Genomic DNA, 23,024 nt, shown 5'->3' on the forward strand with positions numbered 1-23,024 from the left:
CTGTGGGCCCTTTCCATAAGGGTGGTGAGTCTTTGCTGGTTGTTTGCCAGGCTTTTCTTCTGAGGCACTCCCTGGTCTCACTCTGTCCAACGTCGGTCTTCTCAGCATCCTCTCCCCGGGGCCTGGCACTTCGTGTGATGAGTGGAAAGACAGCTTGCCATTCAGAACCTGCTCCGGAGGCCCAGACTTTGCCGTGTCTGAATCTCTGCTCTTCCACCAACAGGTGGCACCCCATCACCCCCCGGGAGCCTAAGTCCCCCCCCAACCTCTGTGAAATGGGGATGATAACAACGACCTTGCCAGATTGTCTCGAACCAGCAATGGCTAAGTGAGACGATGCACATCCAACGCCCCGCCTCGCTCGCTCGCTTGTGCCTGGCTCCGTAGCAAACTCAGCTCGTAGTTTCTACACGCGGCAGCCCTAGAAGCGAGAGTGGGACAGTTTAGCTTTCCCGAGACTGTAAATCTGTTCAGAAGCAGACAGCTGCATCTTCCTCCTCAGGGAGCAACCGATAGAGGTTTGAGGCGCCAGTCTTGTGGTAAGAAGCTCAAGAAACTCACTCCACCACCAAAGCCCCGGGCATATTGTGAGGGAGTAATACATTAACCTAATACCCAATCCACTGCCATGTACTCGGATTAGCCCTCTGAAAGGGTTTCCAAGACTATGTACGGGAGCAGCCTATCTCTCTCCTAGGGAGGGGCTCGTGGGTTTCTGGTTAGCAGCTCAGGACCTAGCTTCTTTAATAAACGAAAACTACTACTCTGACTTTTTAAAGAATTGCGCCCCCCCCACCCCGCCCCCCGGGAAGCCAGGAAATTTCTCCAGAGCCTCTAAGCCCCTTCCCTCCTTCCTCAGCTTCATGCCCACTTCCTCCGGAACGATCATCAGCTGTCTTGTTGGCATTCTGAATAGAGAGATTAATGAACTAATAGCAAATTAAGGCTCGGAAAGCAATTTGCTGTCGGCTCAATGGAGGCATTTTCCCCGAATAGGCCTTGGAGCAGGGGAGGGAGCTGAGCACGGACTGTGTGATGTCAGCACAATTCGCGGATTGTCTGATCACCGTGCATTCAGCGGCAGAAGCTGGCTTTGCAGCCCCGGTGGATGGGTTTTTCCCGGTCCTCCGCCTTGTATTATCGCGTCCCCCATTCTCCCCACTCCCTCCCTGCTGCTGCTCCGGTCCCTCGGCAGGTTTCTGTGCAGCTGGGGTCTGGCTCCCTAGAAACCTCTCTGCCCCCCCCCCCTGTTTGCACTTCTGGAAGGAAGATGTGACGGGGCAGGTCCCACTGTGGGGACTGAGTTGGCCCCATGGGGAGGGTTTTCCTGAAGGGGCTGGAGTGGAAGGGGGGCCCTTCCCGATGCCAGTGGAGCCCCAAGCATGGTGCTCACTGCCCTTCTCTGTAACGTGTTTTAGCGTCCCCACTCCTCTGCGTACATCCGGCAGAACCAGGGGAGGGAAACCTGAAACGTGGGCACCAGGGCTGACCCTGATGGTGCCCGAAATGCCGTTGGCATCGCACCCAGTCTCCCAGCAGCGGGCAAAGTACAACCAGCTGACTGACGGACGAGGGACATACTTTCTGAGGATAGGGCCCAGAAACTGGCATTTTGTGGTATGCCTCCCAGACAGGCATGAACGTGCCCCCAATCCAGAAGGCAGGTGATGACCACAGTGTGGAGTGGGAAAGTGGGAGTTCTCCCCGGGGGGTAAAGGGGAGAGGGTGGTCTCCACAGAGGGCACGGCACAGGCAAAGATGTGGACCCACCCATAACAGACCTTGAACTGATTTTGGAGTTCCAGGTGGTGTGGATAGTTCACATGCACAGCTGCTCACCGAAAGGTTAGAGGTTCAAGTCCCCTCAGGGGCACTTCCGGAAAAAATTCTACTTCTGCCACTGAACCCCCGGCGGGGCCTGGGTCCACCCCGCTTCACATGGCTGGGGATCTATAAGTCGGATTCAAGTTCACAGGGACAGCTTTGGGTTTGGTTTGTGGGTTTGGTTTGGTAGTGATTGGTTTTGCGATTGTCAGTAGCCATCTGGGATGGGGTGTGTGTTTGTGAGGAGAATGTGTAACTGTATCACTGCAGTACTCAGCCCTGCCCAGGCCAGCCATCGCCCTGCTTCTCGTTGCTGCACCCCAAGGCTTTGGGCAGAGGCTGGGGCTCCTGCGCTGCCTACCTGCCCCAGGCCTGGATAAGCAACACAGGTTCTGGAGTCCTTACGCCCCGAGAATGTGACGGACAAGCCTGGTGGTTGGTGGTGGTGGTGGTGGTGGTGGTGTGATGACAGGGGTGTCAGAACTTCTTACTCTGGGAGAGAGTGGGGAGCTGAAGCCAACACTCGGGATATCCTCTGAGCCTTGAGTCAGAAGGATCTTCCCTCCTGGGACAGCAGAGTGCCTTGTCAGTGACCAAGACACCTCCTCACCCAGCACCCAGACCTACTCCTCCACCTGGAGTGGAGTAGGGTGGTCACTGGCTGGTTTGCACAGCCTCCCCTCCCTGTCCCTGTCCCTGTCTGTGGAGACTTGCCTCTTGCTATGCTACTCATCTGAGCTTCTAACCCACCCTCCCCTCTGAGGGAGGAAAATGAGACTGTCTGTCCCCGGAAAGATGTGCAGTCTCAGAAACCCCACGGAGCAGGTCTCTGTCCTAGAAGACCATTATGATGTCCAGAACCAACGCCCTGACTCCTCACCCAGGCAAAGACTCCCTGGAGCTCGTTCGCTACCAGCCTCCCCCGGGGCCAGACTGAGGTGCGATGCTTAATTTAGTTTAGCTTAGCTTCTCTCCTGTCCTCTTCTGCATGCCCCAAGGTGGGCTACCCAACAGACCACTCATCAGGATACCCACCTTTGACTGTTTCTAGGAAACCCAAATGATGACCGTCAAGCAACAGGAACCAGATACACCTGAGTTCAGGGCCTGGCTCTGCCATTCCCTAGCTGTGTGATTCTGGGGAAGTGTCTGCACCTCTCTGAGGTGCAATGAGATGTATGTGTTTATTCAGTGCACTGAGGCCGGTGAGGGTCCCCCAGCACATTCATGACTCAGAACACCCTCAAATTGAAGTCTCTAAGTAAGCCGCCCAATATTTATTTACCTGCATAAAGTGATGTTCTATCAATAAACAAGTATAAAAGGAAACCAATGGATGGCGGAGCCGTTGTGCAAACAGAATAAAGGCAGATGGCATGGTGTCCAACCAAGAAAGGCGTGCATCCAGGTTGTGTCCTCTCCCCATACTGACTCAGTCTGAATGCTGAGCGAGTAATCAAAGAAGCCAGATTACAGGAAGAATGCGGCATCAGGGTTGGAGGAAGGCCTATTAACCTGTGAAAATCAGATGACACAACCTTGCGTGCTGAAAGTTAGGAAGACTGGAGCCCTTGCTGACGAAGGTCAAGGACTGCGGCCTGCAGTATGGATTACAACCAAAATGCTACCAGCTGGACCAAAAGGGAGCATCGTGATGAATGGACAGTCGACTGACGTTGTCAAAGATTTCATCTTGCTGGGACCCACTGCTAGCGCTCATTGGAAACAGAAGGCGAGAGATCACAGGTTTACCCATTGCGTCGGGCAAGTCGGCTGCAGGAGGACTAGGGTGTGTCGCCTGACCCTCCGCCCCCTGTGCAGGTGAAAGTTAATGAGAAAGACAGGAAGAAGGATCGGTGCGTTTGAACTATGGTGTGAGTGAAGAATATTGGCAGTACCGTGGACTGCCGAAAGAACAGATGGGTCTGTCTCAGCAGAAGTGCATCCCGAATGCCCGTTAGAGGCAAGGATGGTGGGACTTCATCTGACGTACTTGGGACATGTGATCAGGAGAGACCAGTCCCTGGAGAAGGACACCGTGCTTGGTAAGGCAGAGAGGGGAAGCCAAACAGAGGAAGGGCCTCGACGGGATGGACAGACGCAGTGACTGCAGCCATGAGCTCTAAACTAAGAGCAATTGCAAGGACGGCGCAGGCCCGGGTGGTGTTTCCTTCTCTGGATGTGGACTCGCTGTGAGTCGGAACCAACTTGGCAGCACCTAACGACCATGACAACAACATACACACCCAGTCGCTCTCATAGCTCCTGATGTCCACCCCGCCTCCCCCTTGGGGGGCTTTGGCTCAGTGTTTTGCTCACCATGGACCCCAACAGCATTGGCGGCCATGTGGTTCCATGGCAGGCCACAGTCCTGTGCCTTTGGGGACAGGCCTGCTCTGTCCTGTAGGGTCACTACGAATCAGAATCGATAGCCAGCCATGAGTCGGGTTTGAGCAGTAGCGCACAGCAGCTACAGTGGGCACCTAACATCAATAGCAGCAGCCACAGCTTCTAACAGCATCTGTGGCCTCTAATCACCAGAGGACTATCTGGTAGCCCTCTCCACCTCATCCACAGGCCTGGTGACCAAAATGCTCCCTGGGGCAGAACCACTGGTTGACGTAAAGAATCATCACTCACTCCCCACCAGCAAGACTGTGGTGGGCAGTGCTCAGTTCCAAAGGGCCAGCTCTCAATGGCTTGCACCGTGCACAGACCTGTCAAAGGGTCCCCAGGGTTACCAACCAACCATCCCTGTTGGCCTGGGACGTCCCCTGTCTCCATGCTATCAGTCCCATATCCCAGGAACCCCCTCCAGCATGGTCCCTCCCACAGAGGCAGCTCGGTGCCAGCTCAGAACATCCTCCGGGTTCCTGCTGAGGTCACCGCCCGCCCCTGTCGGAGTGAGACCGTGGCTCTTTTCCTAGTAAGGGAGTGAGCGGTGTTTGGAAGCCTGCGTACACCAGCGTGCGATTTCCAATCGAGTCCAATGGTGATTTAGTGCCCGTTAGTCCCGCGTCTGTCCCCACCCCTGCGTGGCCGGGTTCTGCTGACTGTGTTGATTTACCCTGCACACGTGGCTCTGTCCGCGACCCTGGTGGCATGGTGATGACTCAAGGTCAGCGGTTGGAGAAAGATGGGGCTTTCTCCTCCTGAATAGTTACGCTCTGTAACTCTCAGGGGCCATTCTAGCCTGCCCCATAGAGTCACTATGAATTGGCATTGACACAATGTTAGTAAGTTTGGGGGTTCCTTCCATGTGGGCTCCCTTGGCTGATTCTGGCTTCCATGAGCCGTGCGCCCTTTGCCCGGTTTTGCCGCTCTGCTCCAAGATCTTCACGAAGCTCCACGTCCTCACACCCCCGGCACCCTCCTAGCCTGTGTCCTCGCCTTGAAATACAACGTCTTCTCCACAACGGCCTACAGCTGAGGAGGGGGGCCAGTGCAGAGCAGCGGGCCCTGGTCAGGGCCAGCCGCTGGCCACTCCGTCTGGTCCAGCCTGTGGAATCTGGAGACGCCGTGCGCGCCGAAGCTGCAGCTGCTACCAAGTTCCCCAGGAGCCTCAGGAGCTGGTCTAACAGGCAGGATATTGGCAGGATATAATTATGTGCATGCATTTCAGAGCTCACCAGCTTGAAGCTTGAGTTTACTTTTCCATTAATAGAAGCACTTCAGTTTGGGCAGTAATTATAATGGGAATTAATGGTCCCTCACATGCATTTTAACCTATTCTAAGCAAAACTCTGGGCCCAGTCACAGTTGCGTGTGAGGGATGATTAGAAGCCCAGGGGCGGCCGAGGTGGGGATTGGGTGGGATGTTGGTGATATCACGCACGGAGGGCTTGCTGGGTGGCCGGCATTCTGCTAAAGGCTTGATGCGCACCACCTCGCTGGTGCTCCTCAGATCGATCATGGGAGGCCAAGTTCTCCCCATCTTACAGACCAGGAAGCCGAGGCCTCTGGAAGAAAAAGGCCGGCCCCACATTCCGGGGTGGTGGGTCTGCGACTCAGACCCATGGAACCTTCTGGTTCCAGACCTCAGACCCCACTGTGCGTGCACGGGCCAGAGGGTGGCCACACTGTGGGCTCACAGCCAGCACTGCTGCCGGCTCTGCTGAAGGAGAACCCCAACATGATCTCCAGGCCTGGTGTCTGAATCGCACCTTCAGGACCAGAACACCCAGAAGACCCTACTTCTCCCCCTCAAAAGAAATTGGGGTGGAGGTGGCCCTCAGTCCTTGTCTCTGGGAGAACTAGGGGTTCCTCTGAGGGACTTGCTGGAGCTGGATGCCTGGTTTTCTATGTCAGGACTCCCCCCAAATTCCTTGTTCAGTTCTGCTCTGATAAAGGAAGGTTCTCTTAAGGAGCCTAGTGGGCTAAGCCTTCCCGAGTGGGAGCATTCGGACAGGGAGTGTGTCCACTGAAGGCACCAAACTCAGAGCAGTCCCAGGGAGGCTGAGCTCTTCAGCTGGGGAGTTCCAGGGAGCAGCTCGAGGGCCTAGGGTGCAGTGACTGGCATGGCTACTTTGCAGGAAGCAGTGAGGACACGTAGTTTGACGGCAGTGCTAGGCGAAGGGCCCTTTCATTTCAGGAATCCCCTGCCAGAGGGGTCTCTCCAACCCCCCCCCCCCAATATAGAAGCTCCCCTCGGCTCCCCCTTGCTCTCAGGGTAAACCTCAACCTGTCTTACCCCTTCCTTCCTGGGCACTGCTCATCTTGCCAGTCCGTCAGCCTGGGTCTCCCCTGCCCTTCTCCTGCTGGCACTGGGGGCCATCAAGCCCTCAACCACCCCCCATGGGGTTTTCCAGGCTGTCGTTTTTGTGGGAGCAGATGGCAGGGTCCCCTCCCCTCCATCCCCAAGGGGAGCTTCCAGGTAGGTGTGAATCCCCACCTTTTTACAAGGAAGCTGCCTGCTTCCAGAGCCTGGCTGCCACCTCTCCCAGTTCCCACTGAACCTATGAGGCTGACTCAGCCATCCCTTCCTCCAGGAAGCCCTCCAGGATGCCCCTCTAATCAGAGCTGTACTCCCCGCACCTCCCTGTCATGCCACAGATCACAATGTCCTGTGAGGGGGCTTTGAAGAGGTTGTGGGGACATTCCAGCGTCTCTCTCTTTGACTAGTTCATACTTGTCTACTTACTCCGTGAACAGACGATTGGTCGGCTCACTGCTCTGACCTCTTAGGCCAGCCCGGTGCTGTCCTGGGAATGCTCCGTGAATGCCTCTTTTGGGGGCGTGGCACTTGCAACCCAAGGGCCCAAGTCCCTGGTTCAAATCCCAACGCCCTGCCCTCGAGTCGATTCTGACCCACAACAACCTTAGGCAGGGCTTCTTGAGACTAAATCTTGATGGGCGCAAAAATAAACCACCTCAACTTTCTCCCATGGGAGTGACTGATGGGTCTGAGCTATAGACCTTTGGATTGGCAGTTCACTGCCTAATTCATCACATCCGTCCAGAAGGGGTAATTTCTAATAGGTTTGAGGCAGTTGGACAAGCAGCGAGTTATTCATGGTGTACACCTTCAGCTAATTCTCAATACAAAGGTTTTTTTAAAGAACACATCGAACACATGGGTCTGCATCCCTAGACAGTCACCTCTGTGTGAGCTCATAATCAAAGATGCAGTACTGCTTGTTCTGGCTGCAGGCACGTGTGGACCAACCTGTCCGTGAACCTGCTGCCTCTGCTCTTCCCCGCCTGCAAGCCCTCCCCCCACCCCATGTACTGAGCCTCCCCTTTTTTGGCTTTGTACTTTTTTGTACTTGGTGATCTCCACCTCTCACAGAATGGCTCTTCAGACCGAGAGAGTGAGGTCAGAGCACCTACTTAAAGCAGGTGCCTGGTTCCTGGTTCCGCAGCAGCATGTTAGGGGCCGGGGTTTGTTTGTTTGTTTCATGGTGGCCTAAATCTCTGCCACACACATTTCCCAAGTCAACCTTTTCTATACACGCCATTGAGTGACGTGGGTTACCTGCATCATGTACAGCCAACGACCCCACTCACTTCCTGACTGTTCGCTGCCACAAACAGAAACTCCATGCTCCCTGAGCAAAGAACCCCTGCTCTCCCTCCCTCCTTCCTTCCCTCCAGTCCTGGGGGCCCAGGTTTTATAATTTGTTTTAATTTTTATCCTGAGTTAGGTGAGAGTTTATGGAGCAGAACACAGCTCTACGCCTGCATAAAGTTCATACACATTCTGATTCAACTCATCCACGGCGACCCCCTCAATGTACCATTACTCGTTCACCATTACTTCCTCCCTGGGCTTCCTGTTTCCACCCCTTCCTCTCTCCTAACCCTCTGCCCATTGCCCTTGGGTCATTGCTGCCCTTTTGATCTTCAAGGATAGATGATTCTAACACAGGAATAAGTTTAGTTCTAGACCTGAAGGGGGACGAAGGAGCGTCCACCAGTCTGTATCAGATTGGTCAGCCTGGTCTCTTTTATGACGTGGGGCTTTGTCTACATTTTGGTTCCACTCTATCCTTCCCAGGGCAGATGGCAGTGTTAGCTGGGCACCATCTAGTTCTTCTGGTCTCAGGGTTTTCGCAACTGATGTTTGCGTGGCCCTCCGTCCCTTATTTTCATACATCTTTAGATTTTCTCCATTTCTCTGTCCTCTGGACACACAGGAAAAATAATGGTAGTTGAACCTCAAATGGTGGCTCATGAGCTTTTAAGTCCCAGGCGTAGAACATCGTTTTTGTGGACTGTGTTATGCAAGTTGACCTTGGGGTCAGAGGGCCCAGGCTTTTAAAAGGCTCCCCTTGCATGCTGTAAGTGGAGGTAGGTCATGAAGTGAGCTGGCACGGAGGACAGAACTTCGGGCTGCAGTCAGCTTTCCATCAGCTGGCTAAAATGACCCAGCGCACCAGGGGAACAGTCCCCTCCAGCAGGAGCCTGGCTTGTCCACGCTGTGGGAAGGCTAGGATGCTGAGCCCAGCTCCACATCAGGCTCTAGGTTTGTGTCTGCTGGGGATGATGCCAACATGACAAATCTGTTCAGCAAACAGAGCTGTTCATAAAAGGAGCCATTTGCCACCCACAGCTCCAGAGCCACGTCCAGAACGAGTTTGCTTCTTTTGGTCAACTCCCTGCCCCTGCCAACACCCTGCCCCAGGATGTTGGGAGAGAGAGACTCACAAAGTGAAGGAGGTAGAGGCCCAGAGGGAGGTGGAAATGCAGAGACGGGTGGGGGGGGGGCACCAAAGGAACCAGACCTGTTGCCATGGGGTCCATTCTGACACCCAGTGGCGAGCCCACACGAGATAGAGTAGAATGGTGCTCCACGGGGCGTCCGGTGGCTTTGACCTCTGGGAGGCAGGGTGCCAGGCCTTTCTTCCAAGGCACCTCTGAATGGACTGGAACCGCCAGCCTTTCGACTAATAATTGAGCACTTCACTGCTTTCCCCAGCCAAGGACTCCCTGACCCAACTGAGATGGAAATGCTGTTTAAGAAATAGAAATGTGTTTTCATGAAACGGTTTGACAAAGACTATTCAGAATGCTAAATCAGAGGCAACCGACAGGCATGCCCATCTGCCCAGCTTTCCCTCCCTTCTTCCATCTCGCCAATGGATCAGACACCAGGCCAGGAGCCACATGCCACAGGGAGACGGGACCACACAACAGGAGTAAGATCCAGAATGTACCCTGAAGAATAAACTCTCAGAGGTAACTTGTAGACAGAGAAATGTCTCAATTAGCCAGCAGCTCCTCCAGGGACTGAGATGTTCCACGGACACAGCTTGTCTTGAAGCTTAGCCTGTGCAGCCTTGGAAGGTTTTTCTTTTTTTAATTAACCATTTTGCATGAAAGTTTAAACGAGTCCTTTCCAAGTTCCCCGGCTGAATGAGGGCGGCCAGGTCTGTACCGGGTGTCCACGAAGTGTCTTTCAGCTGTCCCTGCTGGAACACTGCTCTCTGCAGGGCCAGCCCGGCATAGGTGTCGATCTTGTTTGATCCTCACTGAATTTTACATAGGAAGAAACCTGAGCTCAGGAGGGCAGACTTCTAAAGAGGCCAAGGAAACACACAAGGCAATGAAAGCCGGGGGAGAGGGGGGGCTGCCTCTTCTGGTTTTGTTTGATTTGAATTTGAGACACAATTCCCATCACATACAATAGTCACATTGGGAACCCACTCCTTCCGGCTGTTTCCGGCTGCCCCCAGCCTCTGCCTGCTGCCAACCCACTTTCCTTCCCTCTGGATTTGCATCTCCTGGACACTTCATGTAAATGGAGCCATAGCATGCATGGCCTTTCAATGGCTGGCTTCTTTCCCTGCATCATGTTTTCTAGACTCATGCAGGTTACAGCACGGGGTCAGGGCATCCTCCCTTAAATGGCTGAGTAATCAGCTCCCACCATGCCGTGTTACACACTGCCCTGCGAATGCAAGGTCAGCAGTTCTAATCTACCAGTCACCCTGTAGGAGAAAGATGAGGCTTTCTGCCCCGCCCCCACCCTTACCCCCAATAGCCTCGAAAACCCACAGTGGCAGTTCCACTCCCTCCTTTAGGGTTGTTAGGAGTTGCAACCCCTCCGTGGCTGTGGGTTTAGCGCAGCTCGACCGACGCGGGGCTGCTGTGAATGTTGTGTACAGGGATGTGCTTGAGTCTTGCTTGCTTGTCTCGTCATGTTCCCGTGTAAGCAGGTGGACTTGGTCAGTTAAAGGGCCATCCTCAATGTCTGAAGGTACAGGGCTTGGCTTTAGGGTGAGCACTTTGGGACAGGCGACCCGGATGTTTGGAACCACTTTGGACAATCTGGCTGAAACGGATCCCGAGGCAAACAACCACAAAGTCAATGTCATCAAGTGGATTCCATTTGACCCCGTCGGACAGGGCAGAACTGCCCCTGTGGGTTCCCGCGACTCTCTCTCTCTCTGTGGGAACAAACACCTTTGCCTTTATTATTTTTTCTTTTCCTTTTTAATTTTAGATCTTTGTACATTTCATTATAATGCTTTAATCTTCTAAAACTGCTCTTAGAAATCTTCTGTTCAGCATTTTTTCCATCAGCATTTCTCCTTGCTTTTAGCTATTGTACATTCAAGAACGAGTTTCAGAATCTCTTCTGACATCCATTTTGGTCGTTTCTTTGTCTTTTTTTCTATAATCATTTATTGGGGCTCATACAACTCTTATCACAAGCCATACATATGTCACTTGTGTAAAGCACCCTTATACATTCGTTGCCCTCATCATTCTCAAAACACTCGCTTTCCACTTGGGCTCCTAGAATCAGCTTCTTGTTTTTCTTTTTTTTTTCTCCCCCTCCCTCCCCAATCCCCCTCACTCATGAACCCTTGATCATTTATCAATTATTACTTTATCATATCTTACTCTGCCTAACATCTCCCTTCACCTACTTTTCTGTTGTCCATCCCCCAGGGAGGAGGTCACATGTAGATCTTTGTAATAGGTTTCCCCTTTCTACCCCCACTTCCCTCCTCCCTCCCAGTATCGCCACTCACACCACTGTTCCTGAGGAGTTCATCTGTCCTAGATTCCCAGAGTTTCCAGTTCCTATCTGGACCACTGTGCATCCTCTGGTCTAACCAGGTTTGTAAGGTAGAACTGGGAGCATGATAGTGGGGGTGGGGGGAGGAAGCATTTAAGAACTAGAGGAAAGTTGTGTGTTTCATCAATGCTATACTGCACCCTGAGTGACTCATCTCCTCCCCACAACCCCTCTGCAGGATGTCCAGTTGTCTATAGATGGGCATTGGGTCCCCATCCCGCACTCTCCCTCATTCAGGATAAGACTTTTTATTCTTTGGTGCTTGATACCTGGTCCCTTTGACCTCTCGTGATCACACATGTTGGTGTGCTTCTTCCATCTGGGCTTTGTTGCTTCTGGGCTAGATGGCCATTTATTTACCTTCAAGCCTTTAAGACCCCAGATGCTATATCTTTTGATAGCTGGGCATCATCAGCTTTCTTCATGCCATTTGCTTATGCACACGACCTTCATTTTTCTGTCCAGGAGAGACTGGTGGTTTTGAGCTACTGACCTTGTGGGAGCAAGTCACTGCCACCAGGACTCCTTGGACCCCGAGGAGAAGTGGCTCAGGGCCACCCAGCAGTGTGAGCCAGGGAAGAGTTGTTGTGGGGTATGTTGGAGGGCAGGCAGGTCCAGTGAAACGGGGGGCACTGGGAGACAGCCATGAGTTATCCCTCCCCACCCCTCCATGGGAGAGGAGCCTGGGATATTGGTCACCCCCACCCCACCCATGGCTCTTCTTGGAGACATGAACTCTGGGCAGCCCAGGCTGCTTCCGAAGGTACACCTGGGCTCTCACCTGGACGCCTTTCAACAGACTCGATGGGGCCCATGCACACTATTGAGGGAGAATCAGCTTCTCCTGGGCACTCAGTCCACACTGTTACAGAAGGTCTATGGGGGGCCCAGAGAGGGACCATGGAGTCAGAGTAGCCCCCCATGGCTGAGCAGAACTGAGAGGAGAACTGCCCACGAGGTTCCTGAGCTGTCATCTCTGTAGGCACAGGTGGCTGCATTTTTCTCCTAGTGGATTTCGCACTGTCATCGTTTCGGTTTACCACTGAGCGCTTACTCTGGAGCCCCTTAGAGAAGATGTTGGAGGGCAAATCCGAAGGCCCCGCTTCTGTGCGCAGTGTCTGCGCCTTGGCTATTGGAAGCTGGATTGGGGAGTACGGCGATGGTGAGGGCATCCCAGGGGGTGGCAGCCGAGCGTTGGCAGCATCTGCAGCAACGTGCATCCATCCTGTTGAACGCCACGTGGTTTTCTTGCCCAAGGAAGTCAGGCGAGTGTAGAGGAAGGGTAAGCTGACATTTCAGGCTTGCCTCAAAGGAGGACAGTTTAACTGAACTCTTAAATGCGATACCTGTAAAACCTAGTGCCTGCTACTCATTGGAAGACTCGTGCTCGTTGGAAGACTAGTTTAGCTTAATGGTTGAGCTTAAGCTTTTGAGAAAAGTGAGAGGTCACCCTGGGCAACAGTGATGCGGGTTTTCCAGCCAGGGCTAATGAAAGCCAGTTAACTCCAGTTTCCCCATATGGAAAACAGGCATAACAGCACCTGCTTCATAAGATGATTGTAACAATGCAACACCTTAGTACACCTACGTCTCGCTTGTGGACTATCTTCCTAGCTGACATTTCACATTTATTAAAGTGGCATCAAAAATCTACCCGACTAGTTTGTGGATTAATGATGTATGGCCAGGAAATAATGACCGCCAAGGGGAGGGGTAAGGAGGTGAGAGTAATGACTACCAAGGTGAGAGATGGCCGTGATGGTGAAGGTCCTTCCTAGGTCAGCTTAGCTGGGGCCGGGATTCTCAGTGGGTTGACAGTCACGCGATGATGTCATCCTCCTCCAGTTTCTGAGATGAGGTGATCCTCCATGCTTATGTAGCACCAATGGTCACACGAGCACCTGGTCTAAGAACATAACCACTGGGACTTCCCACCCGCCCACCTGTCCTTCCATTCGTCTGTCCACCCATCTACCCACCCTCCTCTCTCTCTCTTGCAGGTTAAAGTGCCACAACAAATGTACCAAAGAAGCTCCGCCCTGTCACCTCCTGATCATCCACAGAGGAGGTAAGTATATAACCCTTACTGCTCTGGGGGGAAGCAGACGGGGGAGCACTCATGCAGCTCATCCAAGGTCAAGGCCCCCTCCCTGCCGGGCCCATCCTGGATACCTCCTGACGGACGCCCTGATACTTGCCCATCTTCGCTTCTCCCGCAACACCCTTGTTCCTGACACCTGTCCTTTTCATTCCCACCCCCAGACCCGTTCCCCCTGTTTCTGCCCCGCTGCACTGGTCCCTAACACCTTAGCCCACGGGCTCTTCTCCCAACCAGAATCCTGTCCTGCCATTCCCATCTCCCCTCCTGCTCACCCCACTCTCCTCTCTTCCCTAATCCCATGACTTTCCCCTCTTGCTCAGAAGGACCGCCTTCTGCAAAGCTCTTCAGACCCCGTCAGTCGTCCCTGCAGAGGGCCCGACTGGGTCCCAGCTCCCTGGGGGTGGGAGGTGGGAGTGTCTGTGGGACTGGTCCGGCCAGAGGGGAAGCCAGCCCTGGAAACACTTGCCAACACAAGGCCCATGTCACTTTTAGCAAGAAAATTCGAGGAGGTTTTGGGAGGGGGTAGCTCCTTGGGAAGCCTTGTGGCCCAGCCGTCTTGAGTCTTGCCCTATGGGGTAGTTACCTCCAGATGCCACTACATACTGCGCTGTCCCTCTGGGCCTGAACCACTCTATCTAGTAGCTACTCCAGCTAGCTGTCATTGAGTCGGACTCATAGCAACCATATAGGACAGGCCAGAATGGCCCTTAGGTTTCTGAGGCTAAATCTTCATGGGAGTAGAAAGCCTCATCTCTCTCCCTCGGAGCAGCCGGTGGGTTTGAATTACCGACCTTGCCGTTATTTGCCCACCGTGTAACCCCCGACACCACCAGGGCTACTGGATGACACGGCAAGGAGTCGTTAAGTGAATTAGAAGTAAGGAAACGTTCGGGTAATAGCAGGGCTCGGTTGCCCCATGTGGCTAGTGGCTCCCCTCTTGGGCAGCACAGAGAGAAAACTCTGGCATCCTTTGCTGAGAGTCCTACTGGGCAAGGCTGGGCTAGACTCCGGCCATTCAGAGTGTGCTGCGTGGACCTGGGAGTTTGTTAGAAACGCATGCTCTCTGCTCCGGCCCACTGCAGCCCAGTCCAACAGCCGTGGAGCCCGTGCAGGGACTCCTGGGGCGCCCTGTGCCTCAGAGTAGGCTGGGCTCCGCAGGGCTCTCCTGGCTCTGATCCTCCCGAAGCAGTCACCAGGCCTTTCTTCCGAGGCCGATGTCGGCCAGGGCCAAGCAAGGACCTTAGAGGACAGCAGCCAAGCAGGGGCAGGTGGACAGCCCAGCACCACCACCCAAAGAGGACAGGTGGCCCCGGGCTTCCCAACCTTGGATTTGTAAAAGGAAAGGTCACTGGAGGGCTTTGCAGGACATCTCTGAGCATGTCACTGCCGGCGACCGATTAAAACACTCCAAACCCTCTCCGGCCACCTCCAGACCCCACCCTGTCTCTGGGCTCCGTGTTGTCTGAGAACCACCAGGAACAGCTTTGGGGTCTCGGAATGGGACATCCCCATCTGCAGCCATCCTCCGTCCTCATCCAGCCCTCAGCCCTCTCCTGGACCTTGTTTCAGAAGGAGCTGGAGGGTCCCAAAGCCAGGGGGGCAGCTGGTTTGCCCCAAGGGCAGCGGCTTGTTTCCCTCGGGCGAGAAGAGACCATCTCAAGTACAAGCAACATCTCGGCTTGGCCTCTCTTCTCTTGGCCCTGCCCACCCTTCATCCTTAATTAAGAGCCACTCATTCCTTGAGGAACCCTGTGCATTCACTGGGGACCCTCGGCACCCCCACCCCCAACACTTGCTCTCAGCAGTGGGTCCTGTTGGAACGACTCCCACGTAGGGAGGAGAGTCACGCACCCTGCCCTGGGAGCTGGCATTTGAGGTGGGCACCTTCTCAGCCCTCTGCAGGGCCAGCTCCTTGTGTCCAAGGCAGCAGGCACCCTTCGGAGCAAAGCAAGCCGAACTTCCTAGAGGGCTGCCAGCTCCTTGCCTGCTCCCCCCCTCCCTTGTCCCCCAGTACTGAGTAGGAAGTAGTCAGTTTCCTTGGTGATGACTGAGAAACACAATCCCCGGGTCAGCTTGAAGCGCCAGCTTCAACTTCCCAACCAAACGCCTCCCCCTCCCCCCTCCCCACAGGAAAAGCCTGTTCACTAGTAGGTAGGGCTCAGGTGGAAAGGCTCACACCTTGCCTGTGGGAGGCCCGGGTTCGGTTCTCCGCCCGTGAGGGGTCCGAGGGGGGCTTGCATGCTGCGGTCATGCGGAAGGGGTGTTTCAGTGGCCCCAGTGCTGATATTGCAGAAAGGCCTGGTGATTTGCTTCTGAAAATCAATGAGGCGATACCCTCTGGATGCCAGCGGTCTGATCGCAGCCAGGTGTAGGGCCCGGCCCCACGGGGGTAGACACCGCCACCAAGGAGTGGGCCCAGGCAGCAGACCTTGGCTTGGGACGTCTCCCTTTCCCCTCCCTTGGGTCCCTGTGTGTCGGGAATTCATGGGAAGGGCAGCAGGGAGACAGGTCTGTGGGGCTGTGGCTCCGGCCAGGAAGCACCAGGAGCAGCAGCTGTGCGGCCACTTTCTGTGTGGCTCTCAGGATGAGGGGGCAGGGGGAGCAGCTGGACAACTAGAGCCTTACTTTCAGGAGCCCAAGGCCACCTTGTTCGACCTCAACATGTGTTTGCACATGCAGCAGGCTACTCAGGCCAGCAGACTCCCTCCTACACACCTCCCCAACCCAAAGGGTCAAGAGGGAAAGGGACCGGTGGTCATCGCGAGCCTGCCCACGGATTGCCATCGAGTCCCAGTTCCTAACAAGTTGATTCCAACTCATGGCGACCTCATTTGCTAGAGCGTTTTGAAGGTAGCTGTTGGGAGGGCCACCCCTAAATCACCAGGTCTTTGTGCTGAGTTGCCCCTGGGTGGACTTGAACTGCCCAGCTTTCCTGTGGGCAGCAGAGCATGCTCCCCGGTTGCTCTGCAATAGGAGCTCCCCACTAATGACTGTTGCATGTTTTATTCTGAAATGAGTGCCTCCGTGAAAAAATGTACGATCTTTAAAGACAAAACAACACTAGTAAACAACCCCTCCCCCACATCCTTTTAGCATCTCTTGCATCATGTTTATCAATCATCATTGATTCACACTCTACTGTTGCTTCATTTCGGAGTTTTCACTCCTCAGAGCCACACACCGGCCCCCGTCACCACAACCCGTAGTCCGTCAGGTTTAGTGACCTCCCATCTGGTGTCTGGGGTGGGTCTTTGATTCAGGGTCTGAGCTCTGGTTTCCCCAGGCCAAAGCCATACTAAAGTCCCCACATCACTGTTTTTGTCCCTACGGATCCAACAAGGTTAATCCGGACAGAGTCGGTCCCATGTGACATCAACAACCCGCTCCGGAAGCCGCCGTGCTACTCGGACTTGCACATCAGCCAGACGCTCCCCAAAACCAACAAAATCAACAAGGTGAGGATAGGCCCCCTTGGAGCCTGGGAAGATGGGCACTGAGGCAACAGGGGAGGCAGGTCTTGGGCAGGGCTGACTGGGTGGATGGGGAAGGTGGTTGTGATGTGCGTTGAGTCAACTTGAGGGCCATCCAGCCTCTGGTTTGGCGCCGTGGAGGGTGAGATGAGGTGGACTGTGCCCAGGCGGGGCACAGCAGGGCAGAGGACGAGGCGAGAAAGCTTCCCCGGTGGCCCAGCCCCTGTCCGCTCTGCTCTCTGAGATATCTCCCCATCTGGTAGCATTAGCCTTGCAGATGGCTCCGGGCTTTCCGACACATCTGTTGAACTAAACTGCCGTGGGATGGTGGAGAGGGTGGGGGCTAGTTCCAAGAAGCTAGTTCCAAGCTTCTGGTTGGAGGCTGAGAGAATGGGGACTGCGTGGCTCATGGGCCCTGAGCCACAGCCTGCCTGGCCTAGTTCTGCCGGTCCCCTGGTATGTGGTCAGCAGTGGGTTCTGCTGCACAGCCTTCCCCCGGTGTGTAAACTGCCAGCACAATGGCTCTGTTCTTGCTGTGGGCTGCAGAAGAGCCAGCTGCCCCAGAGCTATCCATTGCCCCCCACCCCCACCCCTGAGCAAGCCCCTTCTCAGCTAGTGAGGAAGAGCTTGGGCAGGACTCCCTGCCTGGATAGAAAAGCAGCATTCCTGCCCAGTAGGGCAGCAGGCACCCAGGGACTTCGCAGTTGATGATGACAGCTCTACCCAAGGAGGTGGGGGCCATGGCACTGTGACCTCTGACTGGCCAAGAACAGTCTCCCTCCTCACGGGGCTCTGGAGAGGCTTGGCCCTCCCAGTCCATTCCCCAGCAGCCACCGGAGTCACCCTCAGCGAGTGTCATTTGAACCATATCACTCTCTGCGGAAGGGCTGTCGGATGACTTTCTATCAGACTCAGACATAAAACCTACCTTTCTGAATTAGTCCCTCCCGCGGTCCAGGACCCCGCCTTCCATGCCTCGTCACCAAAGGCCACCTGTGCTTTGGCTCCTGCTCTCAGCCCTGCACCCTCAGGTGCATCTCCATACCATCCTCACTGTGGGGAACGTGGTCTCTGGAGTCAGGCGGGCCTGGCAGCCAGTCTTGGCAGCTATCAGCTACGAGATGCTAAGCGAGTAACCCACTCTCAGTTTTCCGGTCTGTACAGTGGGTACGCTCCAGATGTCTACTGCTACAACACAAAGTCACTTTTTAATGCCTACAGGGTCTGTGCATCGGGAAGATTGGAACAGATGAAGCACATCAGGGGTGGCTTATTTGCCCCACGATGTGTAGGGGGTCAACCAGGAAGACTGAAGTCTCTAGAATAGGGATGTTTCTGTGGCGCCCAGCTGGGATGGGCGGGGTGGAGGATCGCCCTGATCTTCTAGTGCTTGGCATTGAGCACCGGCTCTTCCCCAAAGTCTAAGTCATCTACAAACCCTGCATTTCTACTGTCTGGTCCCTTAGGTTTGTCTACTCCTGACCTCAGGGCCCCTTCATGCCTGTGTCTCATTTCTGGGGTGGGAGTAGTCCGGGACTGGGCTCAGCAGGCGCGGTTGGAGTGTCCACATGGGGGCTTTCCGTTGGCTTGGGCTTCCTTCCTGGCTACTTCAGGGTCATCATCAGGCCTCCAAGGGCAATGAACTTGGGAGACGCTGCGTGGCCTCTTACCGTCTCATGGTGGCCGGGTCACTCCTGCTGTTCTCGACAGTGGGAGCTGGCACCAGCCTGCTCAGGTTCAGGATACTGACCGCCACCTCTTAATAAGCAGTATGTGGCTGTATTTAACGTGGCTCTGGAGGGGCTGATGAGAGCACCTACCTTGGTGAGTTTTGCTGGCAATGACATGAAGCCGTCAACATAAAAGCACGCGTGTCCCCGGACATGCTGCTTTCACGAGCGGCTTACATTGGTTGGAATCTCTGAGTGGCGCGAGCGGCTGGCGCCCTGGGCTGCCCACCGATGGCCCCAAACATAGCGGCGGGCTGAGGCTTGTGTCCCTCTGTTGGGCACGGGGCCCTGAGAGTTGGAATGATGTGGCGGCAGCCAGGCTACTCCCCCAGGGGCACTTTGGAAGAAAGGCTTGGGAGTCGGCTTCTGAAAAGCCAGCCTTTCACCATGTGAGGGAGCGCAGTTCTGCTCTGACACCTGCGGGGGCGCCCCAAGTTGGGCTTGGCTTATCAGCTGCTGCTCCACTCAGACAGCAGGCAGGCCCGCTCTTCCTCTGTTGTCTGCAAAGGACACGGTCCTCTAGGAGAAGGCCAGTGGGGCGCTCAGGGGTTGGGGCTCCTGACACCCCCCCACACCCCACCTCCTCACCTTGGGGAGAAGTCTCAAGACATGTCCCTGGAGCCTCTGGGCGTGAAGTGGGACTGGAACACTGGTTCCGTGGACCGGTTCTGCCTCTCTGCCCCCAGGATAACTGGGAAAGGGGGGAGAGAAAGGAACCTCCATTTAGAAGGCAGCCCTGGCAGGAAGCAGGGACAAGGCCCACCCGAGGGCTGGGTGTTTTCTCGTCCTGCTCGCCCTGCTCACAGGCTTCCCGCTGGGAGGTGGCCAGTGCAGTCAATTTTGGAGCCAGTTGCTGGGAATGCATCCCGGTGATTGCTTTTCGGCTCCTTCTCTCCCACTGGGCTCATTGGTCCAGGTTCTCAAAACCGCTGCCTTTTGACCTCACACGGCGGGGCCCTGGAGCGGGGATCCTGGAAGCAGCAAACCAGGAGTTTGCAACTGGACCCTCCACGAGCAGGGTGATGCCCTTCCTGTCTCTCTACCTTGATGTTTCCACCTGTGAAATGGGTGGTGGAGTTGGGCGTCCCCACAGGTCGGGGGAAGGAGCGGATGACTCTCGACCCTGGCTCTGGGCACGGGGGCAGCTTGGTGGTGAAGGAAGAGGAAGAGGAGGTGGATGCGGAGGAAGGAAGGAGGGAAGGCAGAGAAGGGAGAGAATGATGTCCGACCCCATTGCCTCCGAGATGATTTCGACACACAGGGACCTGCAAGAGTGGAGCTACCTCCCAGACTCCCCAAGGCTAGGACCCCTAGTGGAGCAGATGAGCTGCCAGGGAAGGCAAGCAGCTGGCCTCTCCCAGGGCTTCATCGCTGGTGTGAAGTGTAAGAGGAAGGTGGAGGAGGAAGACCTGTCTCTCCCTCCGTTTCTATGTCTCCTTTCCTCCAGGGCGTCCTTCCTGCAGCGCTCCCTCTACTTTGACTTCCCTCCCTCCCTTCCTTTGTGCCCCCCTCCCGCCATCCCCCCAAGAAAGCCCTCGATGGGTCTGGCCCATGGCTAAGCACTGAGACATAGACAGAAGCGAAGCCAGCAGGCCTGTCATCTAGAGGGTGAGACAGTGAAGCCCGTCAAGAAGCGACCCTGCAGTAGCCTTGTCCCAGTACCCACCCACCCCCCCGCACACACCCCGCCCCCCGAGTTGTGAGATCAACACATGAGCCAGGACACAAGCTTTACCTGGTGAGCTGGGGGCAGGGGGGCGGGGGTGCCGAGGGAACTTCCTGGAAGAGGGTGAGCTGAGCTGCATCTTCAGGAATGACTAGGATTCTTGCTGCTGGCTAGAGACAGAGGGGACTTCCGGAGGTCATAGTGTATCCCCTTGTTTGCAGTGACCCAGGGGGACATTGCAGGATGTAGTGGAGGTAGGAGAAGAAGTTATTGCTTTACACATGTGCCGTCCATCACCTGAGCAGGGGATGTGTGCCCGGCTCTTTAAGAAGGGCATGTCTTTTAGCATCAACCTTTGCAATTTATTTTTGTTTGTTTGTTTTAAACTGAGAAAACGGTCACCTTTCTACAGAGTAGATGTGGAAACTCCCTGACACGTCCCAGGGTGTGAGTGGAAACTCAGAGAGGAGGTGCCGGGGCAGATGGGACACCTTCTGGGCTAGAGTCTGTGCTGTGCCCTGGCAAGTCTGCAGGACAGAGTGGAACTGACCCCTCCCCCCCCAATCTGCAATCCTGATGGAAGCGGACCGGCAGGCCGCTTGCCCAGGGAGCGGCTGTAGGTGAGCACTTCAGCCCTGTGCCACTTGGATGGGTACCTGCATGGTGTACACTTTCCCATACCTCCCAGTAGGCTGCCACAGCCCAGTCCCCCTTCCATGATGTTCCCATTCCGCACACTCACATGCCCGTTGCCATGGGGATACAATTACCATTCGGTACATTAGGACAGAGGAAGACGGCTTCCTGATACCGGCTACTAAAATCAGGTCACAATTACCTCCACGGTGCCCTTGCCTGGTGGGTGGCTGGAATGAACATGCTTGGGATTGTGGGTCTGTTTCCAAGAAGCCGGGGCTCCCTGCCGTCCACCGAGACTCGGCTTGGGTTTCCCGACAGTGGGTCAGAAATCATATTGGAAGGACCCATGACTGCTGGGAAAATTCTGTAGCCTGGAGACAAGAATTATCCAAGGGAATTGGGGAGGAACACGGGTTAGGGGGGAATCCAAGCAAACAAACTCACTGCTATCCGGTCCATTGTGACTTAGAGTGACCCAATAGGATGGAGGAGAATGACTCCTTTGGGATTTGAAGGCCATAGATCCTTATAGGAGCAGAGAGCCTCATCTTCCTCCCTGGGAGCAGTTGGTGGTTCATACTGCTGACCCGCAGTGAGCAGCCCCATGCACTCTCCCATCCCGCTTACTCTCTGACGACAGCCAAGTCCCAAGATTTCTCCAAGCTCATTTCTTGCTCCGGAGGGGATGCTTCTCTGGTGGTTTGCTGCCAGGATTTCATGAGTTCACCGGTGGGAAGACTGTCATCAGTGCTTCCGCTTGGTGTCTCGCCGGAAGATGGAGTGGACCTCTGTTTCTCTTCCCCGCCCTCTAAGCACCACTCCACCCCACGAGTGTTCCGGAGAACCCACCCAGGAGGTGGGCAAGTGCCTGCGGAAACAGAGAAAGGCGGAGAACTGCAGGGGGACTAGCTAGAGAGCGGGGACCTGGGGACCCCACAATGCCGGGCTCTCATTTCCTTTTTGCTGTCTCTCTCACCAACTTGGATTTGAAGACAGTGGGAACCCAGAAATGCCAATGGGCAAAGACGAAGACAAAACCACCACCACCAAGAACCCCCACAGGCTCAGGAATGGGACAACCTGTTAGGTTGTTGATGGGTGCTACCACGGTGGTACTGGGGACCCTGTACTGGGGCCCTGTGAGCAACTGCAGGAAACACTGCCCGTGTGCACCCAGTCCTGCGTCAACCTCACCTTCCTGTTAGGTTTGCACCCATGGTTGCAGCCCCTGAGTCAATCCATCTCCTTGAACACCTTCCCGGTGTTGTTTGTTTGTTTGCTTGTTTGTTTTCTCCCTACCCCTGACTTTACTAAGCATGCTGCCCTCCTCCTTTTGTTGCATCTGTAAATAAGGTTTTGCCGGAATCCAGTTAGATTCGTGTGCTGTACATAGCTGCCTTTGCACGGCAGTGGCACAGTTGGGTAGTTGTGACAGAGACCGTATGGCTCACAAAATCTAAACTATTGATTGTATAACCCTGTGTGTGTTTATGTATATATGTGTGTGTGTGTGTGTGTGTGTGTATGTTACAATATTGCTTATCACATCTTTGTAGTCTGGAGTGGGAACAATTTGTCAAATAATTCTAATAAGTCCTAAATACTGTTTAAGCTTTGAAACATTGTACAGAAGTCTGACACACTTGTAGAATAGTGCCAATCCTAGGATGTGCTTCTCTGGGGACTGGTTTCTCCTGATGAGATGCCCAAACGAAGTGAGACAAAATCTTTCCAACTTCACATCTGAGGTGCGTTCTGGCTGGACTTCATCCAGGACAGATTGGTTTGTGCTTCTGAGACAGCCCAGCAAGACAGCCATTCTTCTGCTCCAGCCAACCTTGACTGCGCTGACACCCACCTCAGACCTTCAGCCTGGTCATGCTGCCAGGGGGTCCCCCATCCCCTCCTCTGCCCCAGTGCGGTCCAGAGTAGAGAAAGCCAGGGGCCAAGACTTTCATTCGCACTGGCTGTTAAGTAACCAAGCCCCTCCACCCCAATGTCAATGGCGAGTCTAGACATCCACCCCCAGCCCTGCCAACGTGAAGCCTCTGGCTTGTGATTCTGCGAT

At 54.8% G+C, this 23,024-nt stretch overlaps 1 protein-coding gene across 1 annotated transcript in view; it reads left to right on the forward strand.

The window, feature by feature from the left end:
- KSR2 (kinase suppressor of ras 2) overlaps nucleotides 1–23,024 on the forward strand; it is a 384,468-nt gene that overhangs the window by 286,619 nt on the left and 74,825 nt on the right. Inside the window, exons 8-9 of the mRNA XM_075534388.1 lie at nucleotides 13,351–13,416; nucleotides 16,780–16,906. Of these exons, the coding sequence (XP_075390503.1) occupies nucleotides 13,351–13,416; nucleotides 16,780–16,906 (193 nt within the window). The remainder of the gene's footprint in view (nucleotides 1–13,350; nucleotides 13,417–16,779; nucleotides 16,907–23,024) is intronic.

Source organism: Tenrec ecaudatus, chromosome 16 (genome assembly GCF_050624435.1).
Source record: "Tenrec ecaudatus isolate mTenEca1 chromosome 16, mTenEca1.hap1, whole genome shotgun sequence".
NCBI lineage: Eukaryota > Metazoa > Chordata > Mammalia > Afrosoricida > Tenrecidae > Tenrec > Tenrec ecaudatus.